At 43.6% G+C, this 20,648-nt stretch overlaps 1 protein-coding gene across 1 annotated transcript in view; it reads right to left on the bottom strand.

The window, feature by feature from the left end:
• Positions 1 to 3,749: 3,749 nt before the first annotated feature.
• The window catches only part of FAT4 (FAT atypical cadherin 4), a 149,251-nt gene continuing 132,352 nt past the window's right edge, over positions 3,750 to 20,648 (bottom strand). Inside the window, exons 12-17 of the mRNA XM_009896010.2 lie at positions 19,701 to 19,786; positions 18,757 to 18,936; positions 17,443 to 17,567; positions 16,157 to 16,374; positions 10,473 to 10,734; positions 3,750 to 6,293 (exon numbers count right to left, since the gene is read on the bottom strand). Coding sequence (XP_009894312.2) covers positions 4,423 to 6,293; positions 10,473 to 10,734; positions 16,157 to 16,374; positions 17,443 to 17,567; positions 18,757 to 18,936; positions 19,701 to 19,786 — 2,742 coding nt within the window. The 3' untranslated portion in view covers positions 3,750 to 4,422. The remainder of the gene's footprint in view (positions 6,294 to 10,472; positions 10,735 to 16,156; positions 16,375 to 17,442; positions 17,568 to 18,756; positions 18,937 to 19,700; positions 19,787 to 20,648) is intronic.

The raw sequence follows: 20,648 nt of genomic DNA, 5'->3' as shown, positions 1-20,648 counted from the left end.
GTCCAGAGAAGGGCAACGAGGCTGGGGAGAGGCCTCGAGCACAAGCCTTATGAGGAGAGGCTGAGGGAGCTGGGATAATTTAGCCTGGAGAAGAGGAGGCTCAGGGGAGACCTTATTGCTGTCTACAACTACCTGAAGGGAGGTTGTAGCCAGGTGGGGGTTGGTCTCTTCTCCCAGGTAACCAGCACCAGAACAAGAGGACACAGTCTCAAGCTGCACCAGGGGAGGTTTAGGCTGGAGGTGAGGAGAAAGTTCTTCAGAACGAGAGCTGTTAACCATTGGAATGTGCTGCCCAGGGAGACGGTGGAATCACTGTCCCTGGAGGTGTTCAAGAGGGTATTGGATGTGGCACTTGGTGCCATGGTTTTGTAGTCATGAGGTCTGTGGTGACAGGTTGGACTTGATGATCTTTGAGGTCTTTTCCAACCTTATAAATTCTATGATTCTATCTTGAAATGGGACCATGAGGTTCTGATGATGAACCAGGGGAATTATGCACCAGAGGAATGACGAACCAAGGGAATTACAAACCAGGGAATTATTAGAGTCCTCATGAATCTAATAACTTTGGATGATGGCTTCACACGATTTACTTGGAGCCTCTTTCTGATCCTCATCAGGAAAGAATTAAAATAAAAGGCAGAAAGGGATCATATGTTTAAGTGTCCAAAGCACCTCTGTGCTTTTCAGAAAGAGGGACCCAAGGAAATCAGTAAAAAATGCACTTTTGTCTGTCATAGAAAGCGTTCAAAAGTTAGAGTGAACTACAACTCGATGAAACCGAAAACCATTCAAGTTGTGCCATAAATGCTGTGCAAGCCCACACTGAGTATCATTTTCCTTTAATAAAACTTCTTTTGATAATCTCAGAAAGCTCAACTGGCAAAACACAGTTCTCAATGTGTTTGGTGTTACACTGAAAAGATTTCATTTGTTAAAGTTTTCATGTGCTATTACCATCACTGCTTGGATGCGGTACAGTTTGCATTAAAGGATAATATTCAAACTAAACATACAGCTTTTTAACAGATGTTTAATTGCAGCAGCTTCTCAAACTCTGAAATCATTTGTGGGTTTCTTGTTATTTCAGATGAAACTACTTACATCCAAAGCGTGGCTACTTTGGCCCATTGTCTTCTCACTGTGGTGGGGCAAGACGAAGTTGTGAGCAGTTTTTAGCCCAAACCAGCCAACCCCTGATAGCCAGTTTGGAGACAAACCAACTGAAAATCTCTAAACCAAACAATTAATTGATAGAAATACCCCTTGAATTGTTAGTATTTCCCCCAGTTCTTTAAACAAAAGCCAGCAATTCAAAGTGTATCCTCAGAAGTCACCTCTTGCCTGCAGTCTTCACTTTTTCACTCTCTGCCTTCTCCAACAAGTTGCCTAACTTTGATTTACTCTCTTCTACAAGCATGTTGTTAGTTATTGTTCAAGTGCTGCTTTACTAAAGAAACCTCTTGTTCCCACATTGGTTATCTGCAGAATCACAGAATGGTTTAGATTGGAAGGGACATTTAAAGGTCATCTAGCTCAACTCTCCTGCACTAAGCAGGGACATCTTTACCTAGATCTGGTTGCTCAGAGCCCGTTCCAACCTGACTTTGAACATTTCCAGCGGTGTGGCATCTACCACCTCTCTGGGCAACCTGGGCCAATGTTTCACCACTCTCATTGTAAAAACATTTCATACTTCTAAATCTCCCCTCATTTAATTTTAAACCATCACCCCTTGTCCTGTCACAGCAGACCCTGCTAAAAACTCTGTCCCCATCATTCTTAACTGCCCTTTAAGCACTGAAAGGCCTCAGTAAGGTCTCCCTGAAGCCTTCTCCTCTCCAGGCTGAACAACCTACATACTGGAAATCTTCAGCTTTGAGAGGAGATGAAGTCTAGATTAGTAAATGTAAAAACAGTTGCTACTAATAAACTCCCAAGGGCTAAAATGATGTGAAAGTAGATTTGGTGCTTGTGGACATTATCTTAGGCTCAACCATGTCACAACATTGTTTCTTCTCTGGCTTCCTGACATAGGTGAAGCCTGCTGGTTTTCAATCACATCAAGGTCACACATGGAATCCATAAAGAATATGTTGAATGCTCTCTCACCCTTGGTGAAATCCACCCCTCTGCAAGGGACAACCGCACGAAACTCAGTGGGACTTCAAGAATTGCACTGTGCTTGTGCTGCCTTGCTGCAGAGAGATTAATTTCCACAGTGATACCAATGCTGCCTTTGTGCTTATGTGCATGAAGTAGAACACAGAATAGAGAATTAACCAGGTTGGAATCACAGAGTCACAGAATCACCAAAGTTGGAAGAGACCTTAAAGATCATCAAGTCCAACCCATCACCACAGACCTCATGACTAAACCATGGCACCAAGTGCCACATCCAGTCCCTTCTTGAGCTCATTGAGTCCAACCTATCACCCAACACCATCTAATCAACTAACCCATGGTACTAAGTGCCTCATCCTGTCTCTTTTTTTTTGCTGTGAATGAGCAATTTGACATCATCACCTTGCTTCTTAAAGCCCATTTTCTGAGTGGGGGAAAAAAACCAACTCAACCAAGCTAGCAGAAATGAAGATCAGAGAGGGGAAAATAGAAAGAGAGGAGGGGGGAAATAGAAAGAGAGGAGGGGGGAAATAGAAAGAGAGGAGGGGGGAAAATAGAAAGAGAGGAGGGGGGAAAATAGAAAGAGAGGAGGGGGGAAATAGAAAGAGAGGAGGGGGAAATAGAAGGGGGGGAAAGGATGAAAGGTTGGCAATAACACAGACTAAAGATTTTAAATAAATATTTTAATTCTATTATTGGCATTTACAGGTAGAAAGCATACAGTATGTTACAATTTTATCAAAATGTGAAAAATATGGATGTTACATAAGTAACAAATGTAAAAAAAGTATTTTTCTTACCTTCCCTGAAAGCAAGAAAACTATTCAGCGTAGGAAAATATTGATATAAAAACACAGCTTAGGTTAAAACAAAAACAACAAAAATGGAAGGGTTTGTTTGTCTTGTTTTTTTACACAGTACAATAGGGTTCATCAGATCTGCATGAAGATGTAAGGACTTGGTGAGGTTCTACTGTATCTAAAACCTTCAGGGAGTTTGGGACCGACGGTAAGCTACATTAATGAATCTACAAATAGCTTTTTTTTTTTCCCTCATATCCACTCCAGAATGGTAGAGTGCAGTAATTTTCTATACAATAAATAATTCTCCAAAGTTTTCCATCATAGAAAAAAAATCATATAATGCAGAAAAAAATGCCACTCCAAGGTCACAAAGGCTAGGCAGTGCTTTAATAATAATTACAATAATACTTATTAGAGTGCTTTATAATGTCGAAGCACTTCGGAGGAGTTAACTAATTAGTCCTCGCAACACCCCTGTGGGGTAGGGAAGTGGTTTCCCTACCTTTCCACAGTACAGTTGGGAAAATGAAATCTGGGGAGAAGCACTGACAGCAGCAGCAGCAGAGCCGAGGTGAGAGACCAGGAGACACGGAAATGGAGGCGATCTTTCATCGCTCCTGTTGATGCTGCTGCTGCCGTGAGCTGGGCTGACAAACACCCTGTGCTCCCCTCTGGAGCACTGGAGGGGGTTGGCAGGAATGGGGGTTAAGCATCCCAAAACATTTCATAGAGGGTCAAGAAGCTCTCACAGAAGTTTGTCAAAAAAAAACAAACCAAAGGGAAAAAAAAACAACAACAAAAGGAATCTCCCCACCTCAGGAAACAAACAAGCTGAAAAGAGAAAGAAAAACAACAAACAAAAAACAACTCCTAAAGTGCTGACTGGCTTGAGCTGCTTCTAGCACCTCTTGTATAGAGTAAGACTTAACAGCACTGTTGCCAGCAATGATTCAAGCTGATTTCATCCATAAAGGTAGAGGTGAGCAACTGCAGGATATGGTAAATATGTTCTCCGTGACACCTTGCTCCTGTAATTCCTCCATTCGCCCTCCCCTCTTCCCATGCACTTCTTAAGCAAAAGGAAATCCTCAGTACTCTTCCATCGTAAAACACGTTAGTAGCTGGAGACAATATGCACATCCTTCACACACCAACAAAACCCCAACCCCAAATTACTTCATTTTCAGAACAAAGCATTATTAATTTAAGAATCACAACCCCCAACAATGGTAAATAGGGAACCCTTTTCCAAGGCTGCATGCCAAATATCTTGTTTTCCAATACAATGCATGCAGGAGAAATAAACTCAACCAAGCAAAATTAAATTAAAAGTGTTTTTAAGTCTCTTTCAGCAGCATTAATGGTTATTATTTTTAAAGTCTCCTCCAACCAAACTGGCCTGGGGTTCGAATGCCGACCTCTGCTTTGCTGCAGCCATATAATGGTCTGACTGGTCCCCATGGCTCTGCGCTGTGGCAATACCAGGAGACAAAGCCTATACATACTGTTCTGCTTCCCCATCCTTGGAGACAGGCTTTGTGGTACCACCTTTGCTGTCTTCACTCGCTGCTGCTGCTGCTTTTTCAGGAAGTGATGCCAAATCCTTGAAAACATCCACATAATGCCCAAAGCCTGGGCCCCAGTTCAAGAGGTTGTCCCAGTTGAAGCCTCCTGCTTGCTGCCCCAGCTTCCCAGGCAGCGAGCTATCCCCAGGGCTGGTGGTGGTCGCCTGTGCCCCCACCGGCCCACCCTCACCTCGGCGCCCATGGTAGCGCCGGGGCTTCAGCCTCGCACCGTAGTTGTCCTCATCATCTGCATCGGACTCATTGACCTGGGATAACTTGGGCATCCTGGAGGTGTATGCTATGGGCTTATCCCTGTCGTACTCCATCTCCGAGCAGGTGAAGGACTCGTGGGAGTCACTGTCAGAGGAGGACTCGGGTGCAGGAATACCATCGGCCGGGTTCCTCGTCCGGGACAGAGGCCTTCTGCAGTCCTCCTCAGAAGAGGACCGGCCGTGGTCTGCACTGCAGATGCTGGGGTTTCTGGGGCGAGGGGTGTTCAGTCTCTCCACCTCTTCGATGGACAGTCCCACTGGAGGAGCAGACTCCAGAGGGATCTGCCCGATGGGCTGCTTCAGGCGGCTTCCCGGTCGGGAACTGTGGCTCGCCATGGTCTGTGGACTTTTACTTCTCCTCCCCAGCCGAGTGGCATAGTTAAAAATGCCAGGCTGGCAGACATCATTGTGCATCTCCAGCGGGCTCCCTTCCCGTATGGCGAGGTGCAGCTCCCTTGCTGGACTGTGCCTGTAGAAAGTTGATGATTTGGAGAAGGGTGCAGGGCTGTGCCGAGACAGGGGGTTAGGAGTAGGGCATGCTGAGTGGCTTAAAGATGTTGTCCTCAAGCCCTGCCCGTAGGCAGGCTGGTAGGTCAAGCTGCTGGCACCCAGGGGCATGGGGGACTGACGTGCAAAGCCCAGCGGGCTGTGCCTTTGGATGGAGAACTTGGGAGTGTGGCTCCGAAACTGCTTGTAGTGCTGGATGATGTCAGCGTCCGAGGGGGCGATGCTGCTGGCGTTGTCGATGTCGTAGTGCTCGATCTCGGGCTCGGGGGAAGCCAGCGGGGCACTGGGGATGGTCTCTGTGGTGTGTGGGATGTCGGTTTCATCATAGATGAGATAAGGGTTTTCTCTTTCGATGATATCAGGCTTGGGGTTCCCCTCGGGCTGCTTCCTGACAGTCATGTCATCTCCATAGGGCGGGATGTTGTCAGGGTCATCGAACGCCACGTTCTCACTCCCTTTTTTCTTCTTCTCCTTTGTTTTCTTCTCCTCTTTGGGGCCTTTCGACTTCTTTCCTCGGCACTGGTTGCAGAGGATGAGGCTGAGGACCAGCAGTGCCAGGACTGTTGCGCAGCTACCCACGATGGCCGGCACGGCCCAGAGGGGCAGGGACAGCTCAGCAGGGTGAGGCGAAGGGAGGCAGATGTGGCCACCATTGATCCCCGCTCTGCACTCGTGGCCTGGTGCACACAAGACCCCCAGGCATGCTACCACTGCCTCGCAGGTCCGTCCCGCGTATGCCTCGGGGCAGATGCAGGTGAAGCTGGCGTGGGCCCCAGGCTCACAGCTTCCTCCATTTTGGCAGGGGTTGGAGGCGCAGGCACCTGGTGGGACGCACTGGTAGGCATACCACTGGTTGATGCACATCAGCTCACCCCAGCAGGGACTGCTGGCACAGACGTTGGGACCACGGCAGCCAATCTTCACCGAGGGGTCTGTTTTGGAGAGGGTGACAAGGCTGTGTTTGCCAGCAAAGGGAAGGCTCTCTCCATCATACTTGATGTAGGAAATGCAGCCATCAAAGCCTAGGAAGAAAAACAACAGTCACGTCACAACCCGAAGGCTGAGTATGCACTGCCAACAGAGGCCAAAGACACCGAGCAGCAATGTCACCCTAAAGAGGAAACCTTGTGAATCAGTAAATGATCTGTGTTGTGCCTCTCACCCCATGAAATGAAAGGGGAAACACAAACACAGAAGCAACAAAATGGCAGCAGCCTTATTTCTTGATGTGGTTTTAAGCAGCAAATGGGTAACTCATGCCATTAGCTATGCATGTGAAGCCTCCACGCTTTCATGACTGAATCTTACACATGCTGAGCTTATGGTTCCTTCCCCACATCACAGCTTGCATTGTGAGTAATGTAAACATACCTGCAATATTAACCACATCATGCTGCTATATCCCAGTAACCTCACTTATTTCCCTAGAAGGATGGCCTGTTTCAGAACCTGAATCTGCCCTGAGGGATGTTTTGTTGCTTTTGTTAAGTATTTTCTCTTAGGTTGTAATGGATAATTCTGTTCATATATTTTAAACCATTTATTTGTGCTCATGTAAGATAAAACCTGAAATCTACTTTTAAGCACCACAAGATTAAATAAAAGCTGGTCATGCCTGGAACTTCTGACATAACTTCTACAGATGCACCTTTCAAAGCTAATGATTTTCACATCTAAGCTGTGCATAGAAATGGAGATTAAAGATAAGAAAGTAATTAAGTAATTTCTCTGAAGATACATGTGTGCCACTTATATAAATGATACATAAGATATCCTTTAAGTCTCAATCCTTTAGTCCTTTTAAGTCCCAATTCTTATATGGCAGAACAGACCCTGGCACTTAACTTCAAAACTAAGACTGCAAAGCAATGAAAATATTCTTAGGTGAGTAAATAAAACCCTGCAATTAAGATGCTGGAATTCTGATACTTTCTGGAAGGACTGCAAGGTGGTTTTCTCTCCCATTGCTTTCATTATGCCTTAAAAAAGAAAAGAAAGAAGTTTCTTTCCAACCCAAAGCATTCCATGAGTCTATGAACCTATGAAATACTGCTTTTAGCAACTTCATTGAATATACTTAAATGTTTCTGCTTCCTATTGTTTTATATGTTTAAAACTTATCATCATCCCCACAGAGAGACCTGTGTGCAGCTGGCTGGGCTGGGCTAGCAGCAAACATTAACTTCCATTCCCCTGCTTCGGTTTCCCTCATTCTGAGCTGAAATTGCCTACAATGGTTCAGCTAAGCCTTCTGTCTCCTAAAATCGAGGCAATACTTTTGTCTCTGAATCTCAAGTGGTCTTTCCCCAAACTTCCCATAGCTTGGTGATATCATTACCCTGTCACTGGGGACACTGAGTTTCAGTGCTGAGAGACCCCAGGGAGGCAGGATTCTCTCCCGCCTTTGTGTGGTGGTTGTATGTGAGGTTGGAGGAAAATCCAGCCTTTTGCCAGCCTGTGTTGCCCAGACTTAATCCTTTCTGCAGGGGTTTTAGGGTAGTACAACTTCAGACTGGCCTTTGCTTTAGGGTAGTGAAACTTCAGACTGACCTTTACTTGGAGCTGTGATAAAACAGCATGCAAAGATGTGTCTGTAAGTTATGCTCTCAGTGTCCACATGCATGGTCGCTGCGGGAAACACATTTATTTCTCCTTGACTGCTGATGAGTTCTCCTTGGAATGCCATGGATGGTGCCAATTTACAGGATATTATTCAGTACTAAATGTATTAGCTATTAGCAATAAAAGTAATAAACAAGGAGAAGAAAAGTGCTACCATTTTCCTACTGAATAATAGAATCAGTAAGGTTGGAAAAGGTCTCTAAGATCAGCAAGCCCAACCTGTCACCCAGCACCTCATGACTACTAAACCATGGCTCCAAGTGCCACGTCCAATCCCTTTTTGAACACCTCTAGGGATGGAGATTCCCACTTGGGTGAAACCAAGAGGAGCAAATTTGCCATGCATTAGTAGTGTCAGAGAAAGGTTCATTTCTCCAAACACCTTGCAGAAATGGTAGAACAACCACTATGAACGGGACCTTTGTGCACACATGGGTAGATCAGAGATAAATGTTATGAATATCTACTCTGTCATGAAACAGGAAATGTACTCAGGTTGTAGGAGTTGATATTACAGATTTCTAACATTCAAAGTATGTTGTTTTAAAACCTGAACACCCTCTGATGCCAGAAATTAAATATGTGTGGGTATCAACATCAAACAAGCTTCACTGAGAGATGCACTTTGTGTGATGTAAAGGAGCGTGAAAGAGCCTTCTCAGTTCCAAAACAGGCTACTGCTGTACTATTCCCATTCTGACCAAGATGTGTTTTCTTGCAGCATTACTTATATTTTCATTTTCTCCCGTTTTTACACTGCCAAACAAAAAAGGAAATGGAGGATTTAGGTTCAGGTGGGAGCCCAAGCGAAACGCACAATTACCGTGCTGCACGCTTGGTGGTCCCTTGCAGCAGTGGTTAGATAAACAGCAATGGGGATTTTGTCAGGACTGCCTGGGTTTGAAAATGTTATTGGATAGCTCTATCAGCTCTAGAACTGTCACCCAGAATCACAGAATCATTTCAGTTGGAAAAGACCTTTAAGATCATGGATTCCAACCATTATCTAACTACCAAGTCTAATGCTAAACCCCGTTCCATGGCGCTACATCTCTGCATCTTTCCAACACCTCCAGGGATGGAGAATTCAACCACCTCCCTGGGGAGCCCATTCCAATGTTTTTTGTCTGCCTTTAACAGTACTGCAGATATTTTTGACTCTGAGTTCACGCAGAGTTTTATACCTCCCCCTTGTAAATCCTTGGTATGTCGTACACAACATAATCCAATATTAAAATAAAACCAAATCATATGAATAAGAGATTTTGGATTGTGCATTCCTAATGGAAGCCAGACATTCCTAATTTGTCTGCCACGGCATCAGGCAGTGGTGAGAAGTTAGCATCCCACCCTCAATTTTCTTTGTTCCAGCTTTCCTACAAGCCCCTTAATAGGCTGCTCAGAAAACGTGCATGTTAAAAGGGTAACGGTTTGCACGGCGTCCATACAATTTCACACAGACATCTCATACAGATTCACAACACACAAATGTGAAGTGTGAATTTGCTTCACTCAAAGATACCTTCTCTGGTCATAATTCTTGAAGCCAGGAAGATTTTTCAATATAAAGCTCCTCTGTGCCTGCATTGTCTGGAGTATCTCACAGTTTGTAGCTCAAAATCACTTCCATCTTTACTTATCACTGGGGGAATGATATCAAATAGATGTTATCTACCTTTTTTTTTTGTCCAGGGGCTAAGGCAGTTGCTTTAACTCTGATTTACTTCTTAACAGCTAGATGTCAGTCAGAGTTTAGCTCCTTATTGTCCTTGGTTTCAGTGGCTGAGAAATAAATCCCAGTCTTCACTGGACAGCAGGATAAAGCAGGAGGAAGTTGGGAGTTTCAGCAAATATTTTAATCATATTAATAACAGGCTAAATCCTGCAGTACTTACTGAACCCCTGCAGAGACAAAATTCTCATTTAGCATTTTTGCCCACGTAAAAGATTGGCTTTGATGTTCCAGATTCAGAGCCAGGTAAAGAACAGGTCCTTTCTTCTCCACTAGCATAACAAAATTATAACAACTGATTTGCAGGCCAAGCAGGCAAACCCACTACCGCTTCTCTGCCTCCATAAAGCCCTGCAGATGGAGTGCCTGCTCTTGGAAACAACAAGGCCACAAAGTGCATTGAAGAAACAAAGAATAGACTAGAATAGACTAGACTAGACCAGACCGGACCAGACCGGAAGAGACCTTTGAGATCATCGAGTCCAACCTATCATCCAACACCATCTAATCAACTAAACCATGGCACCAAGCACCCCATCCAGTCTCTTCCTAAACACCTCCAGGGACGGTGACTCCACCACATCCCTGGGCAGCCCATTCCAGTGGCCAATCACTCTTTCTGTGAAGAACTTCTTCCTAACATCCAGCCTAAACCTCCTCACTCATTCAAATTGCAGTTTTTTCTGACAAAGGATGGAAGTATACAACTCACTGATGGTAATTACTGGTAAAGAATTACAATGCTTGCTGCAAGCATTAAGCAAACAGAGACCCTTTAGTTCAAACACTATATGAAAGGAAAAAAAAACCCAAAACAAATAATAAGAAGAAAATACCCAACAATTACCTGCCACTGTGCTTTTGAAAGGTTGACTGGATGGGATTCCTCCCAAAGAAATTGTAAGAACGTTTAGTCCACCGAAGTCCTGTGTGGCATGGAGAATGTCTCGGCTATGAGTGCCATCAACTGAGAGGACAGTCGCAGATCCGTTCTTCTCGATGAGCACCGAATGCCACTGACCATCTGCAGCGTACAATTCTGGGATGTTTCTTTCCACTTTCCCAGCAATTCCAGCATCAGACACATAATGCACTTTCCCACCTTTTATCTGAACAGAAGAATACAAAAATACATCATTTTATTATACACATGACCACTCCCCACACACATAACCCATTTACCGAATCACAGAATCACCAAGGTTGGAAGAGACCTCAAAGATCATCAAGTCCAACCTGGCACCACAGACCTCATGACTAAACCATGGCATCAAGTGCCACGACCAATCCCCTCTTGAACACCTCCAGGGATGGTGACTCCACCACTTCCCTGGGCAGCCCATTTAATGCCTCTTCAGCACAGCTACAGCAACACATGGCTTTGCTTGTACTAGGAAGCCTGGGTGTAATTTTTCTCCAAATAATTGTTTTGTACTTAAAAAAATGCATTTATTATTTAGCCCTAAAAATTTGGCTGGTAGAAAACTTACTGCTGCCATCCACTCACTCCATAGCTAATCTCCTAAGAGGAAAAAAAAAACCTATTGGGAGGCCAGCAACAGGGCATGCACATGACAAAATATTTTAACTGGAGAAAAAAGAAAGTATAATTCCTTCTCCTTCTCCAGTGTAAGTGTGGAAAATGCTTTGCAGGATAAACAGATGTTTCCCTTGCCCCAAACACTTGCATCTAGTTTTCATTACGACTCAGCAAGAAGACATATGGCATGGCAGGACCGAAGCAAGATTCCCATTTCATATCTGTTTTTCCTGACAATTTGCCTTTTTTTTTTGCAGAAAAGCAGTTGTGTTTGAGAAACCTTTCTGAGGAGCTGTGAAGTGTATGATTTTGTGTGAATTTTCAAATGGTGCCTCCTTGGGCAAACTGCTTTCAAACTTGTGAGCTGTTAGGGGGGGGAAAAAAAGGTACTCTTAAATTCCGCGAGAAGATTTTTTGGCTTTCCCTCTAGGAATGACGCCTCACAATTCTACTGAATCATGAGATGCTGGATTTCAGACCTCTTGCTAGCTCAACACTGAATGATCCCAGAATGAGATCAGTGCAAACTCTGCATTTAAGATATAGGAGTTTGAATAAAAAACCCCAACCAAACAGCACCCAAACCTGCCAGATTCTCAAACACAGCATAAAAGTTGGGTTATGTTGGCTGATCTCCTAAGGGGGTACAGGTTGTGCACAGCTCAGAGGGTGGCTCTGCAACTCATTGCAAGTTTCCTTTTATATTCTGTTTGGTCAGATGAATTAAGTGAAACACATGCTAAATAAGACAATTATTTCCCGCTCTGCACTGCTCACTGCAGCTCAGTTGGTCCATGATCTGTAACAGGAGCGTGCAGAACGTGCACATGCATAGTCTAGGAAAGGTCAAAGCCCAAGGTTTGTTGAAAGCTCTCTCAGCTTCCCATGCTTTCTTCCAGGAAAAATAACATTCACCTGGGAAGAACTGTGAGGTGACACACCAGCTACAAGAATGCTGCTCTCATTTCCAGGAACTGTTAAATGCTCTGGATTGAACTTTTTTCGTGATGCAAGCTGAGGACTTCGTTCGTACAGATGAGCTTTAGCATGGCTGTAAGATCACGCTCATGCCTTGGCAGCAGCCTGAACTAAATGGATCTAGCACGCATCCCATTTGGATCAAGAAATACAATGGCTGATATGTGCACACACTTCATTTTATACAGGCAATAGTTTGGATCATTTGAAAATGTTTTGTTTGAGGGACACTTCGATAAAGCTGCCCCTTAGAGACAGGATGCTTTTGTTACAGGAAAAGAGAGGCGGCATCCATCTGAACTATCCCAAAGGCCACAGAACACCCCACATTTGGCACTGCAGTCTCACAGGCTGTTCTTATTACTACCACTTGCCACGTTCAAAAGTATTTATAAAAAGATTAACTGGACCTAATATATATATCTCATTAGGTCTGTAACCTGAAAGTACCTGGTTAGTCTTATTTTGTCCTTTATGCACCATGAAAACACTGCCTTGTGTTTTGGTCTTTATGCAAATGAAAACAAGTACGTTAGAGTAGATGATCTCCAAGGTTCCTTCCATGGAATCATTTCCATCATGATTCCATGATTCCCTATCAGGCAATATCCTCTGTGCTTATGGGAAGACTTAGCACAGGATCACAACTCTTAATTCCACATTAATGAGGAATTGTAGAATAATTTACCTGTCAGCAGCTGTTATTTTCCATACTGATTTATGACCCTTGAGCACAATTCCTGTTTCTTTCAAAGGGCATGTGACTAATTCTAACAGACTCATAAATAGCACACTAGTGGCATTTGGAAAAATACAATTTCCAGAGACAAGATGTCCATGACTTCTTCAGCCAGGACAAAAGAAGGAATGTTCTTCTTGGTTCCTTGAAGCACAACATATTTCCAAATTTCAAACAAATGCTGATGTGCCAATACTGAGTAACACCCACTTTGGGGTTTTAGTCAAAAGGCAAGAACCACTGACAAGTAGAATATAATGAAAAGAGTGAATCACTAAAGCAAATATATTTCTAACCACAAGGATGATTCAACTTTACTAATATTCTGAGTCTCCTTGACTGGACAAATTACTTCTAATTTGTCTTCAATCTGAGCGCTAGCTTTTACAGATTTATAGCCCACTGGATGAGATATCATTTTAAAAGAGTTAGGTTCTGATTTATTTCTGCAAATTTGTTTATGTGCACAGAAACACAGAATAGTTTGTGTTGGAAGGGTCCTTTAAAGATATCCAACGCATTCTGCTCCCCCCACTAGAAGCAGGGGCATCTTACACTAGACTCAGCACCCCATCAAACCTGAGCTTGAGCATTTTCAGTAATGGGACATCCACAACCTCTCTGGGCAACCTGTTCCAGTGCCTCAGCATTCTGGTATAGAATCTTAGAATCAATAAGGTTGGAAAAGACCTCAAAGATCATCAAGTCTAATCTGTTACCCAGCACCTCATGTCTACTAAACCATGGTACCAAGTGCCATGTCCAATCCCTTCTTAAACACCTCCAGGGATGGTGACTCCACCACCTCCCTGGGCAGCACATTCCAATGGCTAACAACTCTCTCTGGGAAGAACTTTCTCCTCATCTCCAGCCTAAACTTGCCCTGGTGCAGCTTGAGACTGTGTCCTCTTGTTCAGGTGCTGGTTGCCTTGGAGAAGAGACCAACACCCTCCTGGCTACAACATCCCTTCAGGTAGTTGTAAATAGCAATAAGGTCTCCCCTGAGCCTCCTCCTCTCCAGGCTAAACAATCCCAGCTCTTTCAGCCTCTCCTCATAGGGCTTGTGCTTGAGGCCTCTCCCCAGCCTCATTGCCCTTCTCTGGACACGTTCAAGAGTCTCAATGTCCTTCTTAAATTGAGGGGCCCAGAACTGGACACAGGACTCAATATGCATATGTTACCCCACATAGCTAACATAATACACATTCTCTATCCATACAATTCATAGATCTTAGAGCTACAGTTATGGTAATTGAATGTGATTTGAGATGAGATTTTCAGCTAAAACAAGGCAAGCAATTTCACCTTCAACCTGTTGCATTTATTCCATTACTTCTAATTGAATTAGTTGCAACACGTATTGTCTGTAGGAAAATAAGCTGTGACAAAGAGCTTTAGCAACAAGGAATCCCCTAACCCTCTTCATGGGTTTTTGCAGGAGAATTTTCCATCTGAATTTAACCATTGTCTAATTCCATTTGCTATTTTTTATTAATCTTTCCTGGATTAAGAATCCCTTTATATCATACAAGGGATCTTTGGGGAGAGCTCACATCCATCATTTAGTGACTCAGCTGCTCACATTTCAGTAGGTGTGTTTTACTACCATTTCTCTAATTTTATCCCAGTCCCAGCTACATCAAAACCAGCTGACTACAAGAGGAAAAAATGCAGGCATGGGAAGTAGCCACAAAGCTTGGAGCTTTTCTGCTCTGACTGCTTACACTTTGGCATGTAAAATGACCCAGAAATCAAGTTAGAAATTTGTCTGCTTTAAAGACTGACAAAAGAGTTGCAAACAAGTCCATAAAGCTCATCTTCTGCACTGGGAAGTAGACTGAGATGATAGGGAGACTTACATGTGGATTGGTTGCTCTGACATCTTGGGCCACACTGAGGGAAGCGCTCATGATGATACCTACTCTGGGTGTGAGCAACAGCACGGCAGCCATAGCGTACTAACCGTGGTTAAGTTGCTATGGGGTTTGAGCAGCTAGCATCAACTGGGAACTTTCTGGCAATAACCTGAACAGCAATGCTACCTCCTCTTCCTTAAACTGCTGCATCTGTTACTAGGCAAACCTCTGCTCTAGGCCTTTGCACAGCTGGGTCTGGGACTTGACACCCTCTGCTTGCTTGTATAACTTCACCAATATTAACAATAATAAGAGTGTTTGCATAAACACACCACTGGTGCTTGCAGCCAGCAAAGGCAACTCTCTCTCTCTTTTTTTTTTAATATCAATAATACTTATTGAGCTGATCTAGCAAATTCTACTTGGGAGGAAATGGTAGTATCTGTTTTTTTTTTTCCTCTCCAGAACACAAAATAATGAGATCTTCTCTGCTAATACAGCTGAGGCAGAAACTTCCTATCAAGTTATGTGGTAAAAGCATACACCAGGGAAGCAAAGCAGCCTTTGTTCTTCAATGTGGCCAGTGTGTCAGGAAAGCTCTGTACCTCTGATCAGGCAGGTGGAGAATATCCATGGGGCTGAAGCTTAGAAAGTGTGAATTTCTGCATGAGTTTCTTTAAAAGTCAGTGGAAAAAAAACTTGGAAAGCCTTACAGCAGTCAAGGAAACTTGGAGCTTACACCAGCCCAATAAAGGGCCTTGCCAACATCACTGCTGTACTCATTTAGAGTTATGAGTAAATGGACTGAGTCATAGCCAGGAACTGAACCATTGCCTTCTCTTGAGAAAGGTAACTTCTGCAGCAATAATCTCTTTGGGAAAAAAAGCAAAACTCTGTGGCATTTGAAGCATTAGTTCAGCTACGTATCTGAAAATAATTTGATATTGACATTGGTCTATGGCTAACCTCATGAATTCAAGTTATCCCTCGCTTCCTAGTTTTGATAAGCACAAGCCATGCTAGTAGGAATTAATGAAAACTTTTTGGCAGAGCATCTGGGTTCAAGGCTCGAAAAATCAGAAGATAAAAGGCCAATAACAATGTGATTTGTTCTGTAGAGTGTAACTTAATGATGACAACAAACATGGCAAGGAGTACTGTTCCTGCTGCCTTAAAGCAGTCACTATTTGGAGTCTAGACAAAACTGATTAGATACAAAACCATCGAGATCTTCTGATACCTTGGCAAATAGCAAGGGAATTGTTGAGAAGATGAATGATACTGGAGAGGAGCCTAGCTTCAGCTAAAGACCTAATATTTCATAAAGGAAACAGCAAGAGTAATGGAAAAATGTGATTTTGATCATTATGCACGAGGCAGTCCAATCAAATCAAACTCGGCATTAGCTGTAATCTTACCTTCACAGTAGTGAAGTTGCTGCTTTCCTGGACGTGAACTAAAACGCCGTTCTCGCTTCTGGTCCTGAACTTCACTTCCAAACGGTCTGCCTTTGGGGGTCCTGGGCTGGCTCCTCGAGTGCCATGTCTCAGCAGGTATTCTCGCTTCTTGTTGGGGCTCATGTGGTAGTCCAGTCGTCCCTTGCCTTCTAGTGACAAGGCAGTGTCTGCAGTGATAGCTGGGACAAGGACAGCAAGGACTGAGTAAGTGGCTTGGTACAGCTCTAGCCCAACAATGGCTCTTTTCTCTTAGAGCAGAGACCAAGGTTAGAGCAGGTCAGAGGGGAGAGCAGGAGTGAATGGGAATTTCAGCCCCTCTATTCTTTGGCTTCAACTAGAATGTGTGCTTGAGAGTGGGAGTGTGCTAGTAATTTACTGCTGCTATCAGTCAATAGTAAATTAAAACTCGCCAGGGAACAAGTGAGGGAGGAGGGAAAAATTTGGCTCTCAGGACTGTAATTCCTTCCCAGGGATGTTACTGTTTCCATTACTGCAAGCAGGGTTTCATGATATATTGAACTCTAAGCTCTTCAGGGTAGAGATAATGACTTGCTGTTTGTTATGGCATAAAAAGAAGAAAAAAAAAGAAAGAAGTGGCAGAACATTGACCACCAAATGCTGTTAAAATTATGGCTAAATTCTTTTGTAAACCAGTGCAATAAAAGCATATAAATCAGCTAAATAATGGGACATGTAAGAAAACAAAATCCAGTCATTATGCTACAACTACATGGAAATAAGTCACTTTGCTCTCCTAGACAATCCAAAGTGATTTACAGAGCTACCCATATGTGAGTTAAGAACTTGCACATGATCTGATTTTTGTTTGATAAAAGGTCTAAAACTCAGTGAAGTCATAAGCACATGCAGAAAACATGAAGGAAAAGGTTTTTCCTTACCCTCTTACCTCCCCATAGCAGAAAAATCCCTCCTAGGGGAGAGCTTTATTTGAGTTACTAATTATACATTATGGGCAAGCAGTAGTTTTAAAGGAGTGTGAGTTACCTGAAATGTGATATACAGAGCACAAGACATAATATATGTAACTTGTTGCTCTTGTTAGCTCATGAAAGGACAATTAACCATTGTGGGCTTTTCCTTCAAAATTATTTTATGGGCAAGCATGGTTCTTGTTTTCATTATTTGATGAAATTCATTATCCCATGCCCCTGAAAAGGAATCCTGAATGGTTAGACCACAGTTAGGTGTACAGTAAATAGAGAATGACAGCAAAAGCCCCTCCGTACATTTTTCACAGTGCTTTCCTGTCAGTCCATCCTTGCAGTGACACTGCTGCCACGACCAGTGATCAACACAGGTGCCACCATGTTGGCAGGGGCTGGTTGTGCAAGCGCCTTCTAGTCTGGGACACCTGAAACGGATCAGAAAAGCAGAGGCTGAGGAGCATGTGCACACATCAGGAGAGCAAACATGCTGGGGAAAAGTCCTGATTTTGAGCTTCCTTTCTTACCCCAGAGATGTTCTCCACAGAAAACTCATGTTGGTAAACAGCTACACGTTTTCAACATCAAGTTATAACAGTCTTACAAAAGAGAAAGGAATTCAGCAGCAGTGAAAATCCTATTATCTGTTACTCAAGAGAAGAAGGAAGATGACCTTAATGCAGCCTTTGAGGACTTAAAGAGGGCTCATTAGAAAGATAGGGACAATCTTCTCAGCAGGGCTTGTTGAGAAGGGGCAAGGGATGAAGGTTTTAAACTGCAGGAGGGGAAGATTTAGGCTGGATATAAGGAAGGAAGTTTTTATGATGAAGGTGGTGAAACATTGGTACAGGATGTCCAGAGAGGTGGTGCCTGGAAACATTCCAGATCAGGTTGTTTGGTTCTAATTGATCTGAAGATGTCCCTGCTCACTGCAGTGGGGTTGCACTAGAGGACTTTTAAAGGTTCCTTCCAACCCAAAACATCCTATGACTCTATGAACCTTTTCAGGTGCTTTTCTGTGTTGCAGACTCACAGAGGCTTCATATCACAATATGCAGCACAAACTTGGGGGCTGAAGAGTGAGCTAACAAAACTGGATGAAGGACTGACATTATTGCTACAACTGTGACTTCAAACACCGAGATGGAAAAAGCAATAGAGTCAGATAGTTCATCATTTCTGAAAGACCACTCAGAGGATATGAGGGAAATTCAGGGATATGTGAGAGGCAAAGTGGTAGAACAGACATTGTGGATTAAAAAGAAATAAGAGGGAGTAGAGGGTTAGCAAACAGTATGAGTACAGTCAAACCCAGGTGGAATTTATAAAGCAACCTAGTAAGAGGGTTATACTCTATTTCAGCCTGCAGTGTAACAGTAATAATAATTGGCACCAGAAATATAATGATGTCGCTGTTTTGGAGCTTCTGTGATCTTTTGTGAACCTTTCATGCAAATCCTATTTCTTCCTGCTCTTTTTCTCACTTGACAATAAATTCTGCAGTCAGTTTTTCACAAGAAATATGTGACAGTGTCTGAATGGGATAGCAACTGACTGCCATGACTGCATCCTGTATTGTAAATGTGGTCCATTTGATACCATATATAGCAGACATACTGATCTAAGATTCCTTGAGCTGCCAAAGCCTGGCTGGGCTCCAGGGGACGTCCGTTGACTGCAAACTCCATTATACAGCCCACAAAATCATGGCTTTCCACCTGTCCTCTCCTTTGAAGGATGGGCTCCACAGACCTGATGCCACCAACAGTCACTCGATTTGGTTGCACATCAAGTGTCCTATAAAAGAGTCAGACAAATGATTTATCAGTATCAGACATGAAGATAGCAATGGCAAGAAAGGAACTGTGACCATCAGCTACAGTGTGCAGCTAAAAGTCTTCTTCCACAATTCATACTTTACATCTTGAAGGGGATACAGACAGATCAGTAGTGCCTGAACTAACATTTTTAATGGGTATGACTTCAAATTCACATTCAGTTCTTGCATGTTGAAATTTCTACTCACTTGAATGAACAAGGTGCTTGAAATCATGATGGAGGTCATTCTGCCACTGTACTCAGCACTGGTTAGGCCACACCTTGAGTCTTGTGTCCAGTTCTGGGCCCCTCAGTTTAAGAAGGACATTGAGACACTTGAATGTGTCCAGAGAAGGGCAACGAGGCTGGGGAGAGGTCTCAAGCACAAGCCCTATGAGGAGAGGCTGAGGGAGCTGGGGTTGTTTAGCCTGGAGAAGAGGAGGCTCAGGGTAGACCTTATTGCTGTCTACAACTACCTGAAGGGAGGTTGTAGCCAGGTGGGGGTTGGTCTCTTCTGCCAGGTCAGCACCAGAACAAGAGAACACAGTCTCAAGCTGCACCAGGGGAAGTTTAGGCTTGAGGTGAGGAGAAAGCTCTTCACAGAGAGAGCTGAAACATCTATCCCTTCCCTGAGGCTGGGCTAAGAGCACATCATCTTTACTCCAGAATTCTCTGGTTTTAGAGAGTGATTTGTCTTTCATTTTACTCAAAAAACTCCACCCATAAAATGAAAAACTATTTACCAGTCAGTAGAAACAGCCACATTGCTAACAGTGCAGTACCCTGGCTCCTGATCCTCCGAGCAGGAATCCACCGTCAGTGATGCTGCCTGCAAAAGCCACACACACAAATATGCAAGGTTGTAATCACATTAAATACTTATGATTAGGTGTATTATATCAAGGACTAGGCTAGAATGCAGCACTATGTCACTCAAGATCAAAGGGTGCTTCAGAGCCACCGATCAATGACATTCTGCATCAGCATAGGTGTCTGGAAACATTCCAGGTCAGGTTGGAGAGGGCTCTGAGCAACCTGATCTAGTCGAAGATGTTTCTGCTGACTGCAAGGGCATTGGACTAGACGACCTTTAAAGCTCTCTGCCAATCTAAAGCATTCTATGATGACAGTGAACACCAAGATGTGGGTACTAATAGAGAGGGAGCTAAGTGACTGCTTCCCCCAGAGAATCAGTTAAACACAAAGTTTTCAGATTTGGGTAGGGTTTCTTTTGTGTTTGTTAGCTTCACTCCTTGAAACTGCAGTTCTTTTGGCTCATACTGTATCCTGCTCTCAATCTGAAGAGAGAGCTCCTCCCTCCAAACACAAAGGGCATTCCCTTCAGGGGCTTGACCATGACATTAAACACATTGCTTGAACTTGATATAAAGCAGGACACAAAAGCTAGGAGTACAAGCACTGAGGTTACTAGTTAACAATAATAACCAACCATTCAAAAAATACTCAGAGAGCAACCAAGTAGATCTGATTAAGGGAACCTTTAGGCTAAGTCATGAGGGATGCTTGCCCCACACTGAGTGGTGACATCTGTGGATAGCTACAGTGGGACCAAGGTGACTTTCATAGAAGTACCAGGCATCACCAGCACTTAGAGCAGTCTTCATTTTTGTTATCTCCAAGCTATGAAGCCTTAGGCAACAGGTTGCCTCAGCCACTAAAGTGAATCAGGG

The sequence above is a fragment of the Dryobates pubescens genome, chromosome 24 (genome assembly GCF_014839835.1).
Source record: "Dryobates pubescens isolate bDryPub1 chromosome 24, bDryPub1.pri, whole genome shotgun sequence".
In the NCBI taxonomy this organism is placed as follows: domain Eukaryota; kingdom Metazoa; phylum Chordata; class Aves; order Piciformes; family Picidae; genus Dryobates; species Dryobates pubescens.
Note: the sequence above shows the minus strand (reverse complement) of the source record. Positions and strands in the feature narration are given on the sequence as shown.